Source organism: Labrus mixtus, chromosome 7 (assembly GCF_963584025.1).
Source record: "Labrus mixtus chromosome 7, fLabMix1.1, whole genome shotgun sequence".
In the NCBI taxonomy this organism is placed as follows: Eukaryota; Metazoa; Chordata; class Actinopteri; order Labriformes; family Labridae; genus Labrus; species Labrus mixtus.
The window spans coordinates 26,842,384-26,866,732 of NC_083618.1; the positions used below are offsets into that span (position 1 = coordinate 26,842,384).

General features: G+C 40.9%; 1 protein-coding gene across 4 annotated transcripts in view; it reads right to left on the minus strand.

Annotated features, from left to right (window-relative positions):
- iqsec1b (IQ motif and Sec7 domain ArfGEF 1b) overlaps positions 1 to 24,349 on the minus strand; it is a 197,510-nt gene that overhangs the window by 93,931 nt on the left and 79,230 nt on the right. For 2 of the 4 annotated variants that reach the window (XM_061041440.1, XM_061041447.1), the window contains exon 3: positions 18,153 to 18,227. The exons of the other annotated variants lie outside the window; for them this stretch is intronic. In XM_061041440.1, coding sequence (XP_060897423.1) covers positions 18,153 to 18,227 — 75 coding nt within the window. The remainder of the gene's footprint in view (positions 1 to 18,152; positions 18,228 to 24,349) is intronic. 4 annotated transcript variants of the gene reach the window in all.

The window sequence follows — 24,349 nt, forward strand, 5'->3', positions numbered from 1 at the left end:
CAGGGGATGAGCAAACCCCCAAGGGAACCATCATACTGCTTCTACAAACATCATGCATCTTTAGATACTTATGGACCAGAGATACAGCGACAGCCTCATCTCTCTGGTCTGATTCATCATTAGGAATTGGTCTCTGGGGAAAAATAGTACATTTAGCAAATTTTGTCTGATGTGTGTATAAAGCACCTATATGGTTGTCTGTCATGGTCAAAAAGGAGCCGCATGACTACAGCACTGAGGAGGCCAATATCTAGCCTTGTCTGAGGTCTGTCTCCTTGCACTCATTTAAGACACGAGGCTCGGCAACACATGCTCAGAACGGGCAAAGAATTCCAGGATGATATCATAATTGTATCAGCAAAATATTTTGGTTTGTGAGCAAATATTTATGGTGAAATATCGTGAACTGTGACTCTAAGGAGAAGCAATTATTCATTTGTATGCTGATGACACGCTCATTAACTGCTTTGACTTGAGGAAGTTCAAGACAGGCTGCGTCAACGGCAACTACTTTTAAATCAAGACAAAATGAAACATGAGCTCCTTACCATTTCAAGAACAGTAAAAAAAAAAAACAACCTTCTCCAAGAGCAATGTTACCAGAGATGGTCATAAAATTCAGTCCGTGTACTTTCATCACGTTCTGTAGGTGTCCCCAAAAATCAGAACTTCATAGGGAAATAAAGCTTTTATATACTAAGGTTTTCTTAAATTACTGCATGTATGGGGCACTCAACAAACTGGTTATATATTTCCAAACATTTTTAAATATATTGTAATTAAAACCAACTCTATGTCTTTCTTTATTTTTGGTTTACACTGACCCAATCTCCTTTGTAAAAAGAAAAGTTTCAGTGTCCCTTGTCAAAAAGGTCTCTGATCTCATTGGGACAAGCCTAGGTAAATAAAGGACAACAATAATACATTAAAATAACATTAATAGTGAATGAAGTGTCACTATTCCTCTGTCTGAGAAATCTGAGTCAGGCTTGTATGGAGGCACCTGGTTTATGATTAGTACTAGATATGTCTAATGGGTTTATGTCAGTTCGGTCTGCTTCTGGTCACTGGGCAGAGTAAACAATGGTTGGGATATTGCATGACATATTTTTCAGATTCATTTCAATAAAGCAGAACTGCACAAAATACCTGAAATCTGAGTATGTCATCTTAGTTTTTGCGCTTTTATTTAGCCTATTTTATGTCATTACAAACGGTTCTTTAGAGCTATGTTACATTAAGGCATGTCTTTAATCATCACAGCCATAGAGGATGCTAGTAAAGGAAGAATGGTGGGAGGGAGGAATTGCTCTTTTTGTAGCCGGAGCTCCTGTGGAGTCATTTTAGTCTTGGCATCGACTAAAAGGCAGGCATTAGGGCCCAGAAGCAGAGGCTCTTCCCGATCAGAGAAAAAAGCCCGGGGCTCACATCAACAACAACACACAAACACGTCACTCCTGTATCTACACTGCCCCGGTTTGCAGTCAGGAAAAGACAAGAAGCAGGATGGGGAAGAGGCTGTGAAGTGGCAATTCAATCACAAGATTTGTCACTGCAGTACATGATATGGCAGCTTATTGAGCGTGGGTTCTGTGTGACGAAAGCTATTTAGCAGATTGTCTCATTGGCTTGCTAATCACTTCCATGCAGAAGCGGCGGCGGGGAGTAACGACAGGAGTGATTGAGCAGCAGCGTGTGAGCGCTCGTGTGTTTGTGAGGGATTATGAAGGAAAGTTGTGCAAAAGCCGCTCCCATCTCTGTGGTCACTGTCTCCCTCCTCCGGCTGTCCTGCCTCACATCTGAAACAGAGCCTCAAAAACACTCCTCCAGCTGCGCTCAGATCACACTGTTTTGATGTAGAGTTTTTGGAGATACCCTAAACACAATAAATCCTGTCAAAAAATGGTTTCACACCAAAATAAGAACCTTTTTTTTTTACGTGTGATCAAAAGCAAATGACTATGAGTTTTATTTATCTCATATGCAAATTGTATATTTCAATTGTGTTATGTTTATTAAATGAACCAGTGAGAAAAGGGAAGGGCAAAGCTTTATGTGCTGGAGGTTAATAAAGTAATAAAGGCCTGGGACAGGACAGGTGTGTCCGTTCTAGACCTGGGCATATCTTAAACGTTAAGAAGCTGTTTTGTCTAAATCTTGCAAAACTCAGCAACAACTAAAAGTGCACATAATGATATTCATCACTTTAACATTTGATCAGATGATAATGTAGGATGTCTAATGCCAATTAACCCCCGGAGAACTATCAACAAACACTGCAATTCCACTTGACTTTCCGCAGTTTTTTGAAGAGACAGCTTAAGATTTGTTGCGCTCACCTTTACTGTTTTGGTTCACTCCTTCCGTTTCACAGCAGCAGCAAGCAGCAGGCAAACATCTGTTTTCTGCTGAGGGCGATAATAAACTCACTGTGTGCTACCTGCCCACTGCATCAACACGGACTGACAGAGTCACCTGATAGGTGACGCATATAGAGCAGTTCAAGATCTGCTCAATGTTCTGATCTTTGTATAGATAGCCAAGTATGATTTTAATTAAACGTTGAACAAATACAGTCGTCCCCACCTGACATATATTCAGTCCAGTCCCTTTATCTGATAGGGTTTCATGCAAATGAAGTCCAAGATGTGGCTGTGTAACCTCACACAGAAACAGATTTCATTACATTTATCAGGAAGCTCAGTCAAAACTAGATTTCAGCATGCACGGTGCATATTAACAGTGCAAATTAACAATCAAGCAAATGTCTCTATATAAGATCCTCGATCGTCATTGATAACCTTTGAGTGATGGCTACATGGTTGGTATTATAGTATAAATGAGACTGGATTGTTTGGCTTGTGTCCTTATGTGTCCTGGTGAGTTGTGTGTGTGTGAATGTGTGAGTGGTCACTGTGTAAAGCCAGTAAATATTTTTGGACCAACAGAGGGCAGTGTGTTTTCACCCACTCAGCCCTGTCCCACTTGTCCCCCTGGACCCGCGCTTCAGAGCAGGGACACAGGGTCGACACATTGTTAATCTAAAATCTACTTTCATCATGGCTCACATTAGACTGCAGGCACACCTGAATAATTAATTCCCAGTGTCTAAGCGCAGAGACAACCCTGTAGTGAAGGGCTCTGAAAGTGCTGCTCTCCTAATTCTATACCCTACAAATCCAAAAACTTGGATGATATTTTATTGAATTTCTGTTTCATCCTCAGCTTGTGTTCTCACAGACTGCTGCCTCGCCCACAGGCCAAGGGTTTGATTGGAAGCCGCTGACGGTTCAGTGCAGGACTGGAGGAGTTTTTGTCCAAAGGAAGACCCATTCTAAAGCTCAGAAATACCTAATTTCCCTTCATTTTTTCTTTTCCCTCCAGAGGAAACACTGACTGACAAGCGGTGACATTGAACCAAAGCTGAATATTTAATCATGCCGTTACATTAAAGGCCACTGTTCTGAGCCATTTCATATGAAAAATGCATGCTCTGGTATAGCAGTACAAGTAGAAATATCTGCAGAGATATTGTCAGATTTAAAGACCAAATGACAGCACATGATGTAAGCTTAATTTCTATTTAAATCAGAAACATATCTCATGAGAACGTGTGAGTGGTGATAGTTAGATTGAGGAACTAGACATTAGGGAAGTTTGGTGTTTCCACATTAAATGAGTTCTCTGTTTAAACAGGTGTTTTGTTTGGCTTGTATCATAAAGATGTTAGTGTCAAATCTGTTGGCTGTTATTGACCAGACAGCTGATTACACCTTCAAGTAAATAAAAAAAAGCACTTTAAAATGCATGAACAGAAAACACCCATGCTAGTTGATGAAATGATCACCTCCAGCAGAGACGTGAACCTTCAGTGAGGCATGACGGATCAAATGAACGTGAACAGTAATGTATGCCGGGGTATGACAGTACAAGACAAGCGCTCATTAACAGTATGTTAAAAAATGAACATTAATATTGTCATGACAACGTGGCTAACATGTCAATTCTGTGCAGAGCTTAATGGTGCACACACCAAATTTTGAATCAAGGAGGGTTAAGATCTATTATGCTGATCCATATTTAAATACATACATATAATGTAACAATGTTGGATGTCCATTCTAAACCTTGGCAATGTTTTTTTTTTTAAAACAGAGGATACACAGCTGTTGGCGTCATCCCCAGACGTGATGTCCTGCTGCTCTGACCGAGACTTTTGCAAGACTTGGCCAGAACCTGACGTCGGGTTCTCCTGACGTATTAGAGAAAAGTAATAAAGGCCTGGGACGGGACGGGGGTAAGTGGTAGTTCTTAACCTCGGCATATGTGAGGAGTTAAGAAGCTGCTTTGTCTAAATCTCGTCAGGAACAACTACAAGTGTACATAATGATATTTATTAGTTTAACATTGGATCAGATGATAATGTGGGATGTGTAATGTCAATGAAACCCCCAGAGAACTATCACCAAACACTGCAATTCCACTTGACTTTACGCACCTTTTGAACGGACGGCTTAAGATTTGTTGCTCTCAACTTTAATGTTTTGGTTCAGTCTTACCGTTTCTCAGCAGCATCAGGCAAGCAGCTGTTTTCTGCTGAGGGCAATAATAAACTCACTGTATGCTACCTGCCCACAGCACCAAAAGCAGACAGACAGTCAGCTGATAGGTGACGCATATAGAGCAGTAACTGTTCAAGAGCTGCTTAATGTTCTGATCTTTTGTATAGATAGGCAAGTATGTTTTTAATCAAATGTTGAACAAATACAGTCGTCCCCACCTGATATATATTCAGTCCAGTCCCTTTATCTGGTTTCTGTCAGACTAGGTCCCCAGTTGGGGGATGGTGAAGTCAAATCTGTTGGCTGTTATTGACCAAACAGAAACAGCTAATTACACCTTCAAGCAAAAAAACTGCTGCAAATGCACTTTAAAATGCATGAACAGAAACACCAATGCTGGTTTATTAAATTATCACCTCCAGTAGAGACGTAAACCTTCAGTGAGGCGTGACGGATCAAATGAAGGTGAACAGTAATGTATGCCGGGGTATGGCGTCGGGTTCTACTGACGTATTAAGAGTAAAGCATGGAGCAAAGTTGTAGGACAAGGCCAACCCGGACGCTCTTTCAAGGACACGCCCAGCCAGACACTCAGTCAAATTTCTCTGCGACTGCAAACAGAGCTGGACAATCAGAGGGAAGTTGCCAGGTGGTGAGGGGGGCCTTAAAGAGACAGCAGCTGAAATGAACCGTTATAGGCTAACACCGTGTCCTGCTAACAGAATGTGAGCGTTATATTTCGCGCAAGTCAACGCACAACATTTCGATCACGATTTCGATACTATTTATGCACCGTTATCTTCCCTTTTACAGCAAACTAACAATCTCTGTTGAGTGAGAAAAGCTCAATGCCTATTGAGCCCCCTCTTCACTCGTTCTTCGTCGCTGCTTCACTTGCGAGCAGTTAGGACACTCCATTAGGAAACAAAAGAATCAGGCTGTTTTTGGCGGTGACGCTCGCGTCGCTTGCTGTTAGGACACGGTGTAAGGCTGAATGAGGGATTTTACTGACGCCAGCATGAGATAAATAAGGAGGATTTTAAGCTACACATCTCACAACATTACTCAATAAGTGTCAAAGATTGACATACTCAGTGGTCAAAGTGAGTATAATATACACCGAAGCCATTGCAAGCATGTAGCATGCACATGACTGGTAGGGGCAGTGTGGAAACAGAGGGCTATGTGAGTCAACACAGTATCAGGGACAACAGAAGGATTTGAGGACAAACTGATCGAGCGAGTCCACAAATATACAACTAATCCGAAACTTGGACAATATTTTGTTGAATTTCTGTTTCTTCCTCAGCTTGTGTTCTCAGAGACTGGTGCCGTGCCCACAGGCCAAGTGTTTGATTAGAGGGGAATAGGGGATGTGACAGAGTGAGCACAGCAGCAGGGACAACAGCAGAAAGTTTTATTTATAATAAGACAAACTGATAGACCAAGTCCACAAATATCCAACAATTCCAAAACTTTGAAGATATTTGATTGAAGTGTCTGATATGTACGCTATATCATTGCCACTGCTCAGAGACATGCTGGTCTAACTAGCCAGCCACAGATATATTCCATTTTAGAAGTCGACGCGCAACTCATAGAAAAAGGTTGGTGTTTCGGTTCAATGAGTGACCCTGTAGGCGTTTATTTTTTCATTAAATACACATCTGATTAGTTTATTTTGATATGATAATGAAAAACTAAACAAAGAGACATATGTGAGGACACTTTCCATTAGAAACAGCTGCTGTAACGATGCCATCTACAGACGCATTCTGCAGAAAGTCACCAGTTAAAAGGGTCACTTGTTCAACCAAAACACCGGGACTGAGCTGATCTAATGTTGATCACTGATAAAAAGCTCATTTAGGTTTATTTGTGGTACTGAGCTGAAATTGAATCAATGACCTCTGGATAAACAAAAAAGTAACCTTCTTGAGTGTCGCTGTATCTGTTGTTTACATCCTGCACATAAGGTAGTTATATACAACCTGAGCTCTCTGGTGTGCCCTCTAGAGGTATCCTCCAGCAACACGCTACGCGTCACACAGTCAAGTATACTATTCTGTTCATGACGCAGCCTATCGCAAGCAGCGTTAAACAGCAAGCATATCTCCGGCCGTAAGACAAGTTTAGAGGAGAATCATGCTGTTGATTTTTGTGAAATTTCTCTATTCTCAGGTAAGATTATGTTTCAGACCAATACATTTGCTGATGATGGTTGTTACAGCACTTTTTGTCCACAGTCCTGTTCCTACACCAATTTAAGTATCCCTCACTTACTTTCCATCATCTGAAATGTGAATACAGTACATCAGATTTTCCCCACAGTCAGAGAAAGTTAAAGTTTGGGTCCTGCTCACATTCAGTATTACATTCTGTCTTCTGATGTGCTTTCTGACAGCGCTGTCAGCCTTAAAGTCAATTACAGTGGACAGGTTTTAGCAACCATGTTCTGGTTTAAAAGTGGTTTCTACCTTCTTTCCTGACAGTCACTGAAAGAGAGGAGAGCATCGCAGCAGCTGACGGACTGGAACTGCTCTAAATCACACTGTCTGGGGGTCACGCTGCCCCCCCCCCGTTTTTATCCCTCTTCTCTGCCTTCATCCCAATTACTTTGTTGTTAGTGGTCTCTTTGAGATATTGTTTAGCAAAGTGCACACCCCTCCACGCCTTTTGTCCTTGTTTTGATTTTGTAGGCTACAATCAGCTAAAAAAATAACACCTAGAGAATGCAAGTCAATAAGGATGATTATTCTTACTCTCATCTCTTTGAAGGCAGCTTCTGAGAGGAGTGTGGATGCAAAAGTGAACAAATTGCAGCATGTGGGAAAATAAAAAAAAAACACTGACAAACCAAAAGTTGTCTGATATGGTCCCTCACTGGCATGTACAGAAGTCGTCAAAAACAGAAGTATTTGGCTAAATTAACTAGGAGCAGAGTTTTCTGTATCGAGTGTAGGTGAGTGAATGAGGCAGATTTACTGACTGAGGGATCAGTGTATCATTTTTTTCCGATAGATACAAATGTAAAAATGGTGTATGTTTAATTATGAAGACTCTAGAAGGATACTGTAAAGCTTCAGTTATTACCCCATGCTCTTATTTATATCAGTCTAAAGCCGGTTACAACAAAGTTCCCCCATCAATATGTCTGTCACTTACTGTACAGTGCGTTACGGCGTTACTTAACTCTGAGAAGAGTGCAAGAGGCACAGCATGTGAGCACACAGCAGGAGGTCCACATACACACATACACACACACACGTGTGTATTTCCGCATCACCGGCTCCGACGTTGCATATTGCCAGCTTGTTCCACCCGTTATCTCCTCTATTATTACCTCCGATGGCGGGTCAGGTATGGAACGCCCCACCATTCCGCCTCCATGCGTTACATGACGTACCCCCGACATAACAGGGATGCAAATATTCCGCCTTCAAATGGCAGTCTGTCAGCACCATTTATAAATGACCCTCCCTTTATTTGGCACAGATGTCAATGTGAGATGGGCCTTTAATTACTTTCAAATGAAACTCGTGCACAGCAGACATGGGAAAGATATTAAATACTATAAAATTGTAAATTATCACCAGAAAGAGTATTTCATTGTGTACAAAATAAGGATGTGGATAGACTTAATTTTAACAAAGAAATCACTATTGTAATTTGTAAGGCAGTCCATCAAGGCCAACCTGCGGCACTGTGGGGGAGAGAGAGAGAGAGAGAGAGAGAGAGAGAGAGAGAGAGAGAGAGAGAGAGAGACCGTTAATACAATCACTAACGAGTGCTGGGCAGACCTATGGGGATCTGTGTAAAGAATGTCTTAAGTTCTTTAAAGTAAATGTTATAGCATTACAATTTTGAATGAGATGGTGGAAAAAGTTTTTCATACTTGAAACATTTAATTCCAAATTTAAAGCCAGCACAAGCAACAGAGTCCTCCCTGTCCCCGCCATCACTCACTGAAGTTTAAATGTCTTTAGCCTTAATCCAGAACATCATGCAGGGGACTCTGAGAGGCTCACAATCTGTGGATGCACGCTCACATATGATTCTGAGGCTGATCGTTAACATTCTTTCTCACACTTGTATGCATGCTGGCATTATTCTGTCTTTCTTAGACAGATGCTGAAGTTAATCTGTATACTTTCTGCGTCTTTCTGCTTTTTCTCCTAGTTTTTGATCTCTAACTATTTCAACACTTAATGCATTGGGATTGTTAATCGAGATCTGCCTTTATTTGAGAAATGCGCAGCAACAAAAGGCTTTAGTACAAGAGACTAGGCCTTAGATTGGGATGGGTTTTTGTTAGAAGTTTTACGGCATGTTTACACAGGCTAAAAGTTAACTTTCTCAATGTGACAGGAAACAAAAATTAGACTTTTTTTCTTAGGTTCCTTTTCAGTTGAATTCACAGATTATGTCAGCTCTACTTAGAGGTGTGTGCTTGAATCTGGTCATCAACAGAATTATTCTGTATTTAACTGACTGCACAAGAGATGTAGAGAGACAAGGTTGTGGCTTCTATCCACCGTTAAATTTAATTAAACAATGCTTTTTGAAATGTGTAGCTCCACCTGTGTTCTAAAGGTCCACTTGTTCCTCTCGGGCCAGTTGAACCATTGCCATCACCCTGGCTACGTACATGCTCTCACCACTTCCTATATTACTGTCATGTCACAGCCAGACAACAATGTAATGATGATTAAAATGATACTAATCGAAATAGCAAATGGCAGCCATTATCATTACAGTTAATTATCTCCCATTCCACCGCACTCAAAGTGTGACAGGGAGCTGTGGCAGCCAAGTGAACAAAGAGCGGAGCAATAACCTGGGTCAAAAGAATGAAGGCTGCGACTCTGCAGGAGGCCTATCTGAATATTTCCGTCTGATTCTCACAGCTGGGGGTGTAAAGTGATACGCTGTGATCTCACTCAACCTCAGCAGCTCAGACTTTTTTTTATGTTCAGCAATGGTTTGAAGCCAAGTTGCTTACAGCCCCAGAGAGATTTGGTTATTTAAGATTTTGAAAAATTAAAATAAATTACACCAACATAATGTTCAAAAGGGGGAAAACTGATGTCGCAGAGTGATCCATTACTGCTGTGACAAAAAGAGACAGGGACACCGCTTGTTGCCATGTTGACAGTGATCAGTCAACAGATTCAACGGCTTCAAATTGAATCACCATTGAACAATTCTCAAGGTCAACAACAACAACAACAACTGCTTCTTCTTGAGAGAGTCTAATCCAATTGGGCCTTGACTCCCGCCCCCCAGCACTCTGGTGGGAGATGGGAAGCATTGTCGCTCGCCCAGTAACCCTGTTGAATGATCAATCTGGCCTTGGACCTCTTTTTCAGCCCCCCCCCCCCCCGCCCCCTTCTTGTCCTCCTGTGAAAGGCTGAGTGAGGGTGGAGCTCGGAGAACGATTGCTCTCATTTTTCATTGCTGCGATCCATTGATGAACCCAAGTCAAATCTTTGCAGCCGATCGAGTCCTGAGATGGGTGAACAAGATGTGATACCTCAATATGTTTAAATATACCAACAACATTCGTTATGCCAATTTACAATTTGCACTTGCTGATGTGATGCAAGGTATAGTTTGGAGTGTAATGTCTTCTTTTACCAATAAAGCCAAAGAGAAAAGTGCAAACATGTATGGTGTTTTAACTGCTCCAACATATTTCACACACCTGGTTTCAATCCAAAGGTGAGGGACATGTCACTGTGCTTGTAGAGTATTCTTTTAGTCTTCTGACTACTCAAAGTGCTTTTACGCTGCATGTCACACCTACCCTTCCACACCCATTCACACACTGATGGCAGAGGCTGCTGTGTAAAGTGACCATCAGAAGTAAGGAATCCCATTCATGCACATTCATTCGCTGCAGACGAAGCAGCAGGAGCAACTTGGGGTTAAGTGTCTTGCCCATGGACACATAAGAAATGTGGCTGCAGGAGCTGGCGATCGAACCCTTGACCTTCCTGTTGAGAGACGATGCTCTCCCAACTTGACAACAGCAGGGTCTTAAGCCTCCTGACAAACAGCTACACCGTGCTCGTCCATCAGTCAGAACAGCCACGAGTCTTTCTATGTATAACGCTGATCCTTCATAAAATCCAAACCCATTATTTATTTTAAAAAATGCACCCCCGTACAGGTCTGCAGGTTTTTGCACGTATTGTTTTCATCTTACAACACTATAGATTGCTGCTTGATACAACCCCACTTTAAAAACAAACCAAAAAACAACATATCCCTTTAAATTTGTGCTGTCGTCGTCACATTAACTTTCTATCATGCCGTGTTAGAACAAAAAGCCTGACATACATGCATGCCATAAATAAGGGCCGCTGTCCTAAATAGTCATTTGTGAACAGCTGAAAGACAGTAGGCCTATTTGTGACACAGAAATAGATGACATGCATCATGCAGCACACTCAACATTTCTTAAATATTTAAAGCATTATGTCAAAAAAAACAAACATTACAAACAGAAATAAATAAACTAGATTTTATTCCTAATTTTTCTTCCTCTGTGGGTTCCCTTCTTCTGGGCTGAATTTTTACTCAAACAAAAAGGAGGTCACACTGTATGCAGAGCATCTCAGCTGCTGTGGATCAAAACAAGTGATTCAGAACTAGGCTAATGAATGCAGAACATGAGAAACTGTTTCCTCTCAGAGCGTTACTATAGACGTCAGAGCTGCGAGTGAACCGAACACTAAATCATTTTTAGTTTCTTCCTCTCTGCTCCGACAGAAACACTCCCATTGATTTCTCTGCTCTGACTCATTATTAATTATATGCACTGCTAAACAAGACAGCAAACAGCGTCATAAATCTCATCCTAAGTTTTTCATTCTTTTCTTGAAAGCCGCCCCAAGTCATCATAGCTGTAAATCTCAATTAATTGACTATGTGATATAAAATTACTGAGAGGTCAGACTTCTACTTTTTTAATTATTATAAAATTCATGATGTCAAACAATGATACATTTGACAGCTCTCTTCCTTTACTGTGTGGAGAGAAACCACACAGCACAGGACATTTACAAGATTACATGAAGAACCATCAAAACACTGGGACTTTGTGGCGCAGATGGCCTAATAGTTACGACCAACTTCCACCAGATGCGCGTTCGGTCCATCTCCGCCCTGTTGGAGTCGATAGGTTTTCACTTGACTCAAAGTGTGTGTTTCCATTGGCTCCGCTGCGTCTCCGGCAGTCCGATGCCCTCCATAGAAGATACGCAGGGCTTCTATTTTTGCCGAATGCTGGAGCCCGACGCATCAATTTAGCACAGAAAAGAACAAGCGGGACGGGGAGTCAGACACCGATACAACATGAAAACATCCTGTTTATTATCAGAATAAAACGCTCCGTTTTGATGGTTCATGACCATATGTGTGTTTGTTGATAAGATTTTATAGAGTTTTATACCACATACATCTTATTAACTCGTGCTGTCACAAGTGAATCTGTAAAAGTTAAAGAGGGAATTCCTTTGTCTCGTACCTCCAGCTGACGGCTGTGCTGCTCTGTGCTGTGGACGGAGGACGCAGTCTGTGGGTGTTGACGGACAATGTGCACGGAGCCGGAGCGGACACGCAATTCACACGTATCTGGTGGAAGTTCTGGGTAAGGTAAGCCTGAAGCCCTCAAAGCGGGCGGTCCAGGTTCAAGTCCGACCTATAGATCCGTTCCCACACGTCATTCCCCACTCTCACTCCCTGGTTTCCTCTGTCCACGGTCTTTTCCAATAAAGGCAAAAAGTCCCCCCAAAAAACCTTTAACATTGCTTGTCATAGTTGGAAGGAGGGTCGAGGTCCCAATCATGTAGTGTTTACTCAGCTTAACTTTATAAAATATCCTTATCAGCTATTTACGAGCACATGACTAAAACTGCACAAAGCTTTTGCCCATGCATACATCATATGTGCAACTCAATGACTTCGCTATTTTTAATGGTAAATGTTCCTCATTTAATAAATCCATATCTGATTCCATGACTCGAGGAGTTTTACAACATATTAAGTTTTCTTTTCCTGAAATGATGTCACTGAATTCAGCATCAAGTGGAGCTAAAGATTTGTAAAGAACAACTTCTGTTAGTGTGGTGAAGGTCGGTCAACTTTTAATCAACATTTAAACATGTTAATCTGTTTGCTATGAAAACAGGATACTGGAGAGGATGTTCAGATTATATACTCGGGACAAGAAGGCATATTAGAAGCAGTGTCATTTTTATGGGTTGTACACAGAAGATAGCAAAGTGTCCAACAAATGAAAAAGCTTATTTTCAACTTTAAAGCGGCACTCTAACTCTACTAGGACAACATATTATGTGTAGGCTAACTTGTTAGCTTGTGTAACACAGTGCACCAGCAGAGGCACCACAGACAACAGCGCAGCTTCAAGTCATAAGTGACTTCTTACTATCCAGCACAATCTGCTGAAGTAGACCTATTGATAGACACTGATAAAAATGACTTCAATAACACGCTCTCAAGATTGACAAGCAAGGATCAGCATGTATGTATCATCGCCATTTATTAACACCTGTAAAAAAGTTTTTCTGATAATTGTAGAGGTGTGTAAAGTACAATATAATTTAGTTTGGTGTGTGTCCGTGTGTGTGTGTGTGTGTAAGAATAAATCTTTTAAATATTTCTAAACTTGACTTTTGTAAAAAGAAAAAAAAAAACACCCTAGTGTTAGGCAGAAAGTAGAAAGCTAGCAGGACCTTTGTAGTTTGTTACGTGCCTAATTAGCACTGTGGGTAATGGGATGGAAAGAAACATGTGTGATATGTGTGCAGTCTTCCATAGGTCAGGAACCAGGCTAAATATTTACTGCTGCAATGACTAACTTGGAACTTATCTTATTTTTTGTTCTTTCAATGGCTCTGGAACACGCTCACATTTGAAGTCTCATGAGAAGCCTGTGGCTGAGAGACCTCCTGACTCTGTGTAGTCACACTTTGTCCAGAAGCCAGAGATCCACAAGCCTCTCCTGACAGCGCGGTAATGTGATATTTATATTGCCTCCTAACACATCCATACTGTACACATACACAAAAACAAACACACACACACAGACACACAGAGCTCCCCATGCCTTGCAGCCATGCCTCTCTACCTGCTGAACACTTCACACTTAATCCTGCTGTGCCAAGTCTGCAGCAATGAGGCTCAACGTCTGTCAGGAGGTGATTTGGAGACTGTTTTTTTTTCCTCTTTTTTAGATGAAGATCCAATTCTAGTGAGTTTTAAGCCTGCCTTACAATTCACTACCGCGATGCCCATCAACATCTTAATGCTGACATTTTCCTCCTCCTTCAATTGGATATTGAAGACAGGATTACACATGTTATAGAATTAGAGTCACATGGAAATCCAATTTTTGGTTGTAGGGGTTGAATGGATCTGCTTCATGCCCTTGCTATGCAAATGAGTCAGTGCACTATAGAAATCTATCACTACATCCTCTGCATTCAGTGTGTTAAAGTGGAGCAAATGAAAGCTGTGAGGATGAGAAAAGAAGACAGCTGATAAAGAGAGCATGCGTCACTTTCAGCAGCAGCGGCGGTACAGCAGCAGAGCAGAACTGATCGCTTTTCTCCTCAGTTCTAATTTATAGTGAACATGAAAAACCAGCCGTCAAAGTGCTAGCAAGATTTTCTTTGCCTAAATTCGACACTTAGCAGTGACAGGTCTAATTTATGTATCGGGTTGAGCTAAAATTTTTGTACCTAACCTACTTAAAACTAAACACATAACAAGAACAGAACATGACATGTTATAGAAAAGAGAGTCTGAAAGTAGAGTGTGTACAACAGGATCCCAAGGGATTAATTTTCATAATGTACAATCGCATGTCTGCACACGGGCTCTAATCTCTGTCTATGACGTACAAACACACACGCACGCACAAACACACACCCACACACACACACACACACACACACAGGCTTGCAAATAGCAGCCTTGATTTTGCTGAGTTGAAGCCATCCATATACTGTCACTTGTGTCCCTTTTAAAATGAACTCATGTCTACAGGTGTATTGTCAAGTACTTGACGATATCACGAAACATGTATCATGATATGATATATCATGATACATGGGTCACATAAAATAACGTCTTTAGTCTTTGTTTTAAGGGTTGTCAGCATTAAGTAATTATTTGCGATTAGTTAAGGTCTGATATTAATGCATTTATTTTTTTTTTAGTCAGGGTTAATCGCATGATGTTTTGTCCCTGTAGACACACAGGGGATAAGCCTCTGCAGTGTCTCCCTGTAGTCACAGTGATGGTACAACATTGCTGCATCTGTGAATGCAGCAGTGCTTGATTCAGCTTGATTTAGTAATTAAAACATAACAATTGTTATTTTTCAATGAGAAATAATTTCATTAAAAATGCGATTAATCGCAAGTGAATATTGGAATTTAGCGATTTATCACTATTTAAGATGTGAATAGTTAGACAGCCCTAGTTTCAACGCTTCAGGTATGGGTGTGTTGGCGTACTTCACTTCACCTGCATGATCACCGCTGCTTTCTCTCTCTCGTGGCAGCTTTGGGCCAGCCTACTAGCAGAACAGTGACATCTACAGGCTCTGAGGTCATGGTGATTAAAGGAATTTAAGGGAACTAAAAGGAGCTTTTTAATCCATTTAATGTTTTGATGTGAGAGGCTGGGAAATCAATATAGTAGCGTAAAAACAAATATCGCAATACATTGCTGTTTTGGTTATTTTCACAGCCTTACTCATTACCATAAAGTGCAGCCGGTACACTTTTACTTTGACTAATGGAGCTTCAACCGAGCACTTACTCAGTGTTGGCCAAGCTGCTGTTCGAGGATTATCCAGAATCTAGATGGACCAGTAGTCCATATTAGTTAGACAAACTGTGTCTAAAACCTGGACAATTATAATGAACAGAATGATAATACCGGTAGTTGGTCTAGTTAAGGTTACAATGGTGTTAAGTTTGTGACTTACATAAAAACTCAAGATGAATATCCTCTTAAGTTTAAAAATCGTGGACAGATGAAGGTACCAATATCTTAATCCACAACTAAATATGGACACACATTTCCCTGAAGGATGAGCGATCAAAGCAAAAGGGAATCAAAGCATCTGAAAGTAAGAAAGTGCTGAACTCAATTTGACTATTATCAAAGCATCTGTACAGCAAGTTAAAGGTAAAAATGTGAAATAAAGATCAACTTTTTTTTACTTTGGTGTAGTTAAAAGTGATGTGTGGTCTGAGCTGACCTCTGGCTGCATATGGGAATTATCCACATCAGCAATAAAATCACATTTTTTATAACTTATGTAAAAGGGAAAGTAAAGTCTCACTCAGAGTTTTAACTTTGGCTCATCTACTGTTTATGTTGTTATTTTCCAGTGTCTCATTGAAAGACCTTGGTTATTATCTCACTGTTTTAACTTGACTTTATGTCCGTCTCTATCCTTGAGCTCTCAAACTGCCTTAAAGACTTCGGGTCTGTAACCATGGTTACAGCTGATCAAATATCCCAAAAGGGCAGTGATGGGGGTTTTAAATCACCCTTGGCACTTGTGCTCGAGGCGTTCATGCAGCCTATGCATGAATTTAGACAGAGATGATGTTCAGTTGCATGCTATACTCTGCAGTCAGGCTTCATTTAGAATTCATTTTTTTTTAACATATTTTCTGTGTAAATGTTGGCCCGGATGTGTTTTTGCATTACACAGCCTGGATGTGGTGTATCCATGCATTCATACACCCATGCAGCTTATGTGACACACATATTCTGCCCGCAGAATAAACAAGGATGACATTTCCAATCAAACACACCAACATGACGCTCAGCCAAAGAATGTTGTAGTCACATCCACTGCTGCAAAGATATTTCTCTGACAGATGTTCACAGACTATCTCCCTGAAACACGCCTACATTGCCATTCACTGCAAAGATACAGTACTCCAACCTTGTATGTCTGCAGCCCATAGGGTCGATCCATGAATGATTTAAAACTGCGCAAACATATGTACAATATATAGTATACTTTTAGAAAAAATATAGATAGTGCATCAGGATGAAGAGGATGCACTCATGCACTTTCTCACACAGGTACTGCAAACCAAGGAAAGGATGTGCAGCATTCCCTTTGTTTCCTAAACTACTTCAAAATGACCCTCTTCAATGACCTTTACCTGCAATGGTAACCAGGATGTTTGTCTCTTAAAGCATCACTTCACAAACTCTTCAAAAGATACCAAGAAACATATCATTGCACTCAGATATTAAGACTCATGATGGACAATGTCAAAATGTCTTCTTTTTTTCATTCCTCATATTCTTTAAAGCTTGGCACCTTCATTACCCACAATGCTACTCAACCAGTGACAGCTCAGCAGGAGATCAGGATGTTTCACGGAAGAAGCAGCTCCATCATCTTGCCTGAATTAGGTGAGACGTTGGCTAAACTCGACAGGTAAGCTCACATTTGCTTGAGTTCAAATCCACATTTTTTTTAATGTCTTTTTAAAACTTGGCCCACACCAACTTCAAGCAACATTGAGGAACTTTTTTGATGTCAATTTTAGCAACCCTAAGCTGCATCCGTATCTCTTTGCTTTTTACTTGCCATTTTATAGAGCTACTAAAAGGGCTTTCACACTTGCAGAAAACTCCTGAAAAACTCAGGATATTTCCAGGAGTAAATGTATGTGTGAACACAAACAGCCACATTTTTCGCTCGGACTTCACCCACAGTTTCTCCTGTAAACCCTCTAGTATTTTTTCCGCAGCAAGTCCGAGTTAGCTGATGTGAGAACGCAGCAGGATATTCTCGGAGGAATTCATCTCGATCCAATGGGACGTGTTGACGTTTATATATTGTGACTGGAGTCAGTGCATTGACTGTCTGCGCACGGCCGCAACAATCTTCATGCATGTAATTAAAAACCACATAATGTTTTCTATTCGTCAGTATGTTGTTCTCCGCTCTTTTAAAGACATTGTGATTCCGCCGAACTACACGTAGCATTGATATATAAAGGCAAATGTTCTCATTAAAGCATCGTATAGCGGACTGTGTTGCTCCTTCCACGTCCTTTTTTTTACGTCATGTCTTACCTCGGGAGAACCCCCGCCCCCCTCTCCCGTCTGACAGGGATAGTTTCCCGCTGTGAGGAGCATAATGTGACCAGCCAGGTCAGGAGAATGTCTGGAGCAGTCCTCCTGAAATTATCTTGATATTTTCAGGAGTATATATATGAAGACGGCTTGAGTCCCATTATTCGTACTTATGTTTTGTTAAAACAAAGGAACTTGATTTTGCATTGAGACAAAAGCTGAAGCAGCCAAACATTTACTGAGTGTTTAAATCAAGAAAGACTTGAATAAGATCCAAGACAAACACCAAATCATAACTGTAAGGTGGCATATCAGTTAGATCCGTCATTATTGTAATAATGATTTGTTTAGCAACTCTCTTATTGTCCAATAGTAGCAAACAAAGCCACTTCTTTCAGATATGGATAAAAAGGGGAGTGAGCGATTTAAATGTGAGCTTACCCGAAAGAACATACAACGTCCTGATGTGTGGAACAAGAAATGATCCTGTTAGCTGTCAAAGAACATGCATCATCCCTGTTGAAGAGAAGTGAAGAGAGGACATCAGCTTATACTCTGAATACATTGAAGTCAAGCTGATGTGGATTTTTGCTTACAGCAGTAAAAGAGAAAAAGAAAAAGAAAAGGGAAAGTCCATCTTACACAAGCGAATGCAAAACTACTCAGAGATTTGGGACATCTCCAATAGGAGACAATTATAAAAAAATAACAATCATTTTAAAAAACCAGGCACTTCCAAAAATCTAATTCTCTGCTTTGCTGAGCCATATCAGGACGATAAAAACTGTCAACTTTTGTCATTTGAATTAAAAGGATACATTTATCACATCAGCAAACAGAAAGGACACAAGTTCAATAGAGGCTGGAGAAGCATGAATATGTTTAGAGAAGTAGACAAAATGTCTGAAAAGTACAAGAGAGAGTATGCAAACCATCACCCACGTTATATTCAATGTGGCCTTGTTGCAGCCTACACCCTCATTTCCATGCTGGCCTTCTCAAATAAGCAAACTATGTATCAGCAGCGAGGAGAATAAAAGCTGTCTATTGCATATTGAAAACTGCAGTTATATTTGCCCTGCTTCAGCAGAACAATAACAAAGTCTGCCTCTGGCTCTAAAGAAAGAGAAAATGTTTATACACCAATTTCCAGTGCGAGAGAGAGAGAGAGAGAGAGAGAGAAAGAAATAGATAGGGTTGATGAAGAGGAATATATTCGTCTGAACCTCTGACCTGGCTGTGCAGTGGCATGTTCACAGAATAGATGAGTATTACTTCTATTTCATAGTAGAAACAGATCTCCAAATGATCTGCTGTCTGTACAAACATTGAAAGATTGCACATGTTTCCCAACTGATGCTCAAGCACTCTTAATGATTGCCAGATGTTGCAGGAGTTGTTTGGTGTCTTCAATGATAGAAGTGCCAGGTGGTGGTGTGCACCCTCAATCAACTGTTTTCATCGCCTCGTCACATCTGTCCAATAGCATTGCAACAAAACTGTCGTTGCTAGCCTCTTATATTACTGCCTCCTGTTCATGTCATGGTTACGTGTGTGACCCTCCACCTCTCCATCACTGCCAAGCCTTTGCAGTTTCATCTTTTAAATTGCCTCAGATGACATGGACCAACACCTCCACCGCCAGTGTCTGGACTCTACAGGTGGGATAGATTTTGTTTTTTTGACACCCTTCAATCAGCATATATCCCTGTAGAGTTAAGATACTCTGACTATAATTCATTACATTATCATTAATGTGGACCACAAATAAATCATTACTTCATTTAGGTATCTCTCCTGATTCAAGTTATATTCAGTAGAAAAATTACAAGAAATGCATACAGTTAAGTATTCAGCTAAGATAATAGATTTTTCAAGTCCAGCAACATTCAAATATGTTCATTACACATCAGCAGTCCATGGCTTGACGACTTTTGGCTATAATAAATAACATAAAGATAAAATAATTTAAAAAAACATACCCATTAAAACAAAACTTTTCGGTTTGCGTCAGCATGTAAGGGGTTGAATGACTCCCTATCAAAATTTGGGTAACAGAGTCCAATGAGGGAGTGATTTCAAATGACAGTAAACTTGACCAATCACATCTTCCATCTCAGTGGGGTCGACTTCATTATAAGTTCTGGGTGCACGAATCACAAGCTTGCTTAAAGTTAACCCAATTAGCTAGCTAGCTTTCTCCCTAGCTTCAATCGATTGATACAAATGTAGTTTTCTGGATTATCTTTCAAAGAGAAGTTGATTCGTCTTTAAGTATTTCGCTAAGAAATTAAATTTTTCAAAACCAGCGAATGTCAGATATGTTCATTACACATCAGCAGTCCATGGTTTAACTTATTCTGCCAATTATAAACAGCATAACGATTACATTTGATATGTGAATTGACAGCAAGACACATTTATAGATTCCAAGTTTGCGTTAAACAGTGATTGAAATGTGGGTGCTCAAGAATAACAATAATTAGGTCCAGCCTTCAACGCACTAACATCTATGGGGAAATAAATCAGTGATATAACACAGCATGTAATGCATTCACATTTAAAGACAAGCGTTTATTTTATTTTTATTTTTTTTTACATTTATTTGTTAATTCTATAAAATACGTCTGTTGTATTCTCCAGTAAATTTGAATTATTTTCCGTTTATCTAGAACCGATCCATTTAACAGTAAGCCCCGGCTCTATCAATATAAAAATCATGACTAGTGAGACGCCTGTGGACACTGAGCGCTGCAAACATGTGATGCTCCATGGTGACAGTCAGTGATTAACTGATTACAACCGCACCAGATAATCTGACTGATGCTATGCTAGGCCACTACCCCCTTTGGCATGAACTAACCTCCAGAGTGGTGGCAGAGGCACAGATCAATTAGCTACTGCTCACACAATCTGATATCAAGAAAAGACTACACACACACAGTGTCATGTTAAACATTAAAAATCAGTTTCAAGAGAATTTCTCAGAGTCAATCCAGACCTATCTCTGCAATCCTCGAGCTGTGTGTTTGTGTAGACTTCATTGCTTCATATGCCTACTGTGTGTGTGTGTATGTGAGGGGTGTGTGAGTGTTATTTCCCTTAGGCAACAGAGGGGTAAACCATCAATCTATCAATTACAGCTTGGCGCAGCCCCTCTTTTCCCCCCCGAGGGCGCAGCGAGGCACACTTTAGTGAGAGCAACACCCCTCTCCCGTAGATCTGAGTCGGAGAAGCTGCACAGAGCTGCTGCCTTAAAACCCGTGAACGGGAGGCGGGTGGAGCAGACACAAACCACAGCTACAGCCCATCAGGATGTAGAAGCCCGATCAGCTGCTTAACACCAATTACAAAGATGTTGTCCTGGTGGCCTAAACTTAAGGCCAACATGTTATTTCCCTGATTCCTGTTAATAGCATGTCATCTTTTTGGCTCATGCACTCATTGAGGCGAGCAGGTTTTCAAATATGCCTCCCAACGGTTGTAATAAATATGATGGTGTCTCTATTGCAGTGTGGCATTGTTGTACATATTGCATGTTGGTTGTGTTATTTGTGTTCATCACCAGTCTCTTGCAATATTTGCACACTGTTTATGTTTTGTACGTTATCCCCTCACATCGCGTCTATCCTCCCACTTTGAAAACAAGACATATGCTCAACTTCAATATCTTCACTTGTTCCTGCGATGTCATGAAAAAAATAACCCAATAAAACAAACCTTTTCAGTTTGCATCAGCATGTAATGGGTAAAAAGAAAACAGACATATTCAGTCACAGTCACCCTATCAGAAATTTCCATCTCTGCTGTTGCTAGGCGGAAAAATGCTTGCGTTTGCACCCGACCATGTTGTCAGAGCCATGGTTCACTACTGGTCTGTATGCCCATCTTCTTCTTCAGCTGATGATAATAATAATAATAATAATACATTTTATTTATAAGCGGCTTTCAAGACACACGATGGATGTGGAACAAGAGAAGCCAAAAGTAGATAGCGCTCTCTGCTGGTTAAAAAAAAACACACTGCATTTTTCTTTTTGTTGCATCGATTTAAATGGTCCATTATTGTATTGATTTTTTATTGTATTGCGTGGTTCTGTTACATCCCTAGATCAGAGGTTTGTTTTAGTATGCTGAAGTTCAGCTGCTTCAAAAGAGTCTTATTTTCACTTTTCCCCAAAACCGAGCGTGGATATATCTCATCAGAGGCAAGTTTCTTAATTATATGTCCCTGCTAAGATATATTCCACTTTATGGAAACATTACTCCTCGGTGCCAGGCGGTGGCACCCTCTCTCCTGAGGGCTTGTTAGGCTCCATGTGACTCTTACTGAGGGATGCGCTGGCTGCCTCCCAGTAGCTCGCCAGCTGTTTCTCCTCTCAAATCATCCACTAACACACATAGCCAGAGGAGGACACACTGCTCTATCTCGTACTGGGTGAAGGGGCAGAGTACCATCCTATGCGAGTGTTCCCCCAGTGAAGGAGTGTGGGTAAAGTCGAGTGGCTGCAAGCGTGCATGGTGAGTAAGCAAGAGAGAGAGAGAGAGAGAGAGGGGAGGGGGGGGGGGGGGGGGGCAAGTGGCATCCTTCCAGGTCCAGAAAGTTACATAACATGCAGAGAAATAGATTTGCTATTGTACAACATCACGGGTAAATCCCTACTCATGGTAATCACTTTCATTCAGGACTCGGGGTTTATAATCGTAAGGAAAATTACTTCTTGCATCATCCGGTGTGTGGTTGTACTTTGTGCGAGATGGCAAAAGGTTCCCATAATGTGGTAATTACAGCTGTTTAGGAAATGAGATATTTCCTCTTTTCCACTTGTGTTTCTTCATTAGTAGTGTAACACAGTTGGCAGTAAAGGGTGCAGTGACTAATGTGGAAGTCACCAAAAAAGTCAGAGACAGCCAGAAAGACAAAGACAGAAAAGAGTTCGAGATGTTTTTGTCAAACTGTTCTAACACCCCAGAAGACAAGAATTATGCCCAAAGACAGACGTGGGTGAAGTTGTTCCGCCTTGTGAAAAAGGCCATCTTGGCAACAGTTGGGTCTCATGTCAGATTTCATATTCAGAATCTTGTTCAGAGGTAGAAAAAAAAGAAAAAAAAAAAAGGAGAATTGGTTGCTGTACTTTAATTCACAATGTGCCGTGATGTGTTAAATTGCTTCCATGTCAGAAAATAACAGCCCTTCACAGTGAAACACACGCCCTTGTCATTAAAAGAGGCTCGTACTGAACACAAGCACTTCCAACCAGCAGGAGGGATGAGTGTGTGTCTCTGTCTACATCCATGTGTGTGTGTGTTTGAGGAGGTGGCGGTTGAGAGCCACGCTGTTGGAGGAACTATCTCGCCCTTCCCTCCCTCTAATAAACAATCCGTTACTAATTACTTTTATTATAAAGAAGACGGTGACAACACAGATTTGATCAAGCCCTTGCGATGTTAAAATACAACTCTCTATTTCCATTTCTGCTTATGCAGCTGTAGTACAGTGCCTCCTGTGTGCCGCTGCCAGCCAAGCATAACCTGTATGTGTTTTAATAGGTAGAGGTTGACCTTTAGACACAAAGGGCAGACAGCAGAGCAGCATCTGTAATACCATTAACCCTGGATTAACTGATGAACTTATCCACATCGATTTACCGTAATGCCGGCTGTTTCCCTTGGCTGCTTCGAGGGCACCAATCAAGATTTTATTCGCACACATACACACAAGTCCTCCACAGCACCTGCTGCCACCTCAGGCTTGCCTAATATCACACAGAGTTGTCAACTCATTACCCTCCAGTCAAGTTGGTGGAGTGAGCGGATTCAAAAGGTTTTGACCCAGGTACACCTCGGGCGTCTGGTACAGCATGAGCAGACATTCAGCTGTGTGTGGACAGCTAGAGGGAGAATGTTCAGTTTTCTTCTCCATGACGGGATTCAGTAGCTTCTCGATCCATTGTCACATCGTTATGTAACCTACAGTATAATAGCTGTGAGGACGTGAATAACAGAGGCCATTTTAATAACAAAAGGTAAGTCCTTGAAGTTAAACCTGAATTAAAACTCTTCATCTTAGGAACATTGTTGCGTGATACAACAATCTACTATCTCGATATAAACGCCTCAAAAAAAGTTTGGAAACGTTATTTCGGTCACTTATTTCACCCCTTTAGTAAAACTAATTGGTGTTGTCTTTTATATAGTTTCAAAGCCTGATTAGTCACTTTTACAACAAAGTATAACTTGTAAGGATTGTGCATTCGTGGACTGAGCAACACAGCTAAACGTGTGGGTAGCGCCCTAAATAAATGTGCCAAAATCCCCTGCAATGTTCTTCTGTTGGTATTGTTGTGTGTATAATTTTGGATGTATAAATGCCCAAGAATTGATCTTTGGAAATTCTTAGATGTCACATCAGGGCTCTCTGGCAATGATGATGGGCTTTACTTTTTACTGACATAGACTGTTGATAATCCTATAATTTTACCAAAATATCTGCAGGCCTTATCAAACAAGCAGCACTGAGATGGAGGAGTCATGTGTGACCAAAAAAAAAAAAGTGGGCAAGGAAATGATGTTTGACACAGTTTCAACCGCAGTTTTCAATATGCCAAAGCATCGGGAAGACACAGTTTCTACTTTAG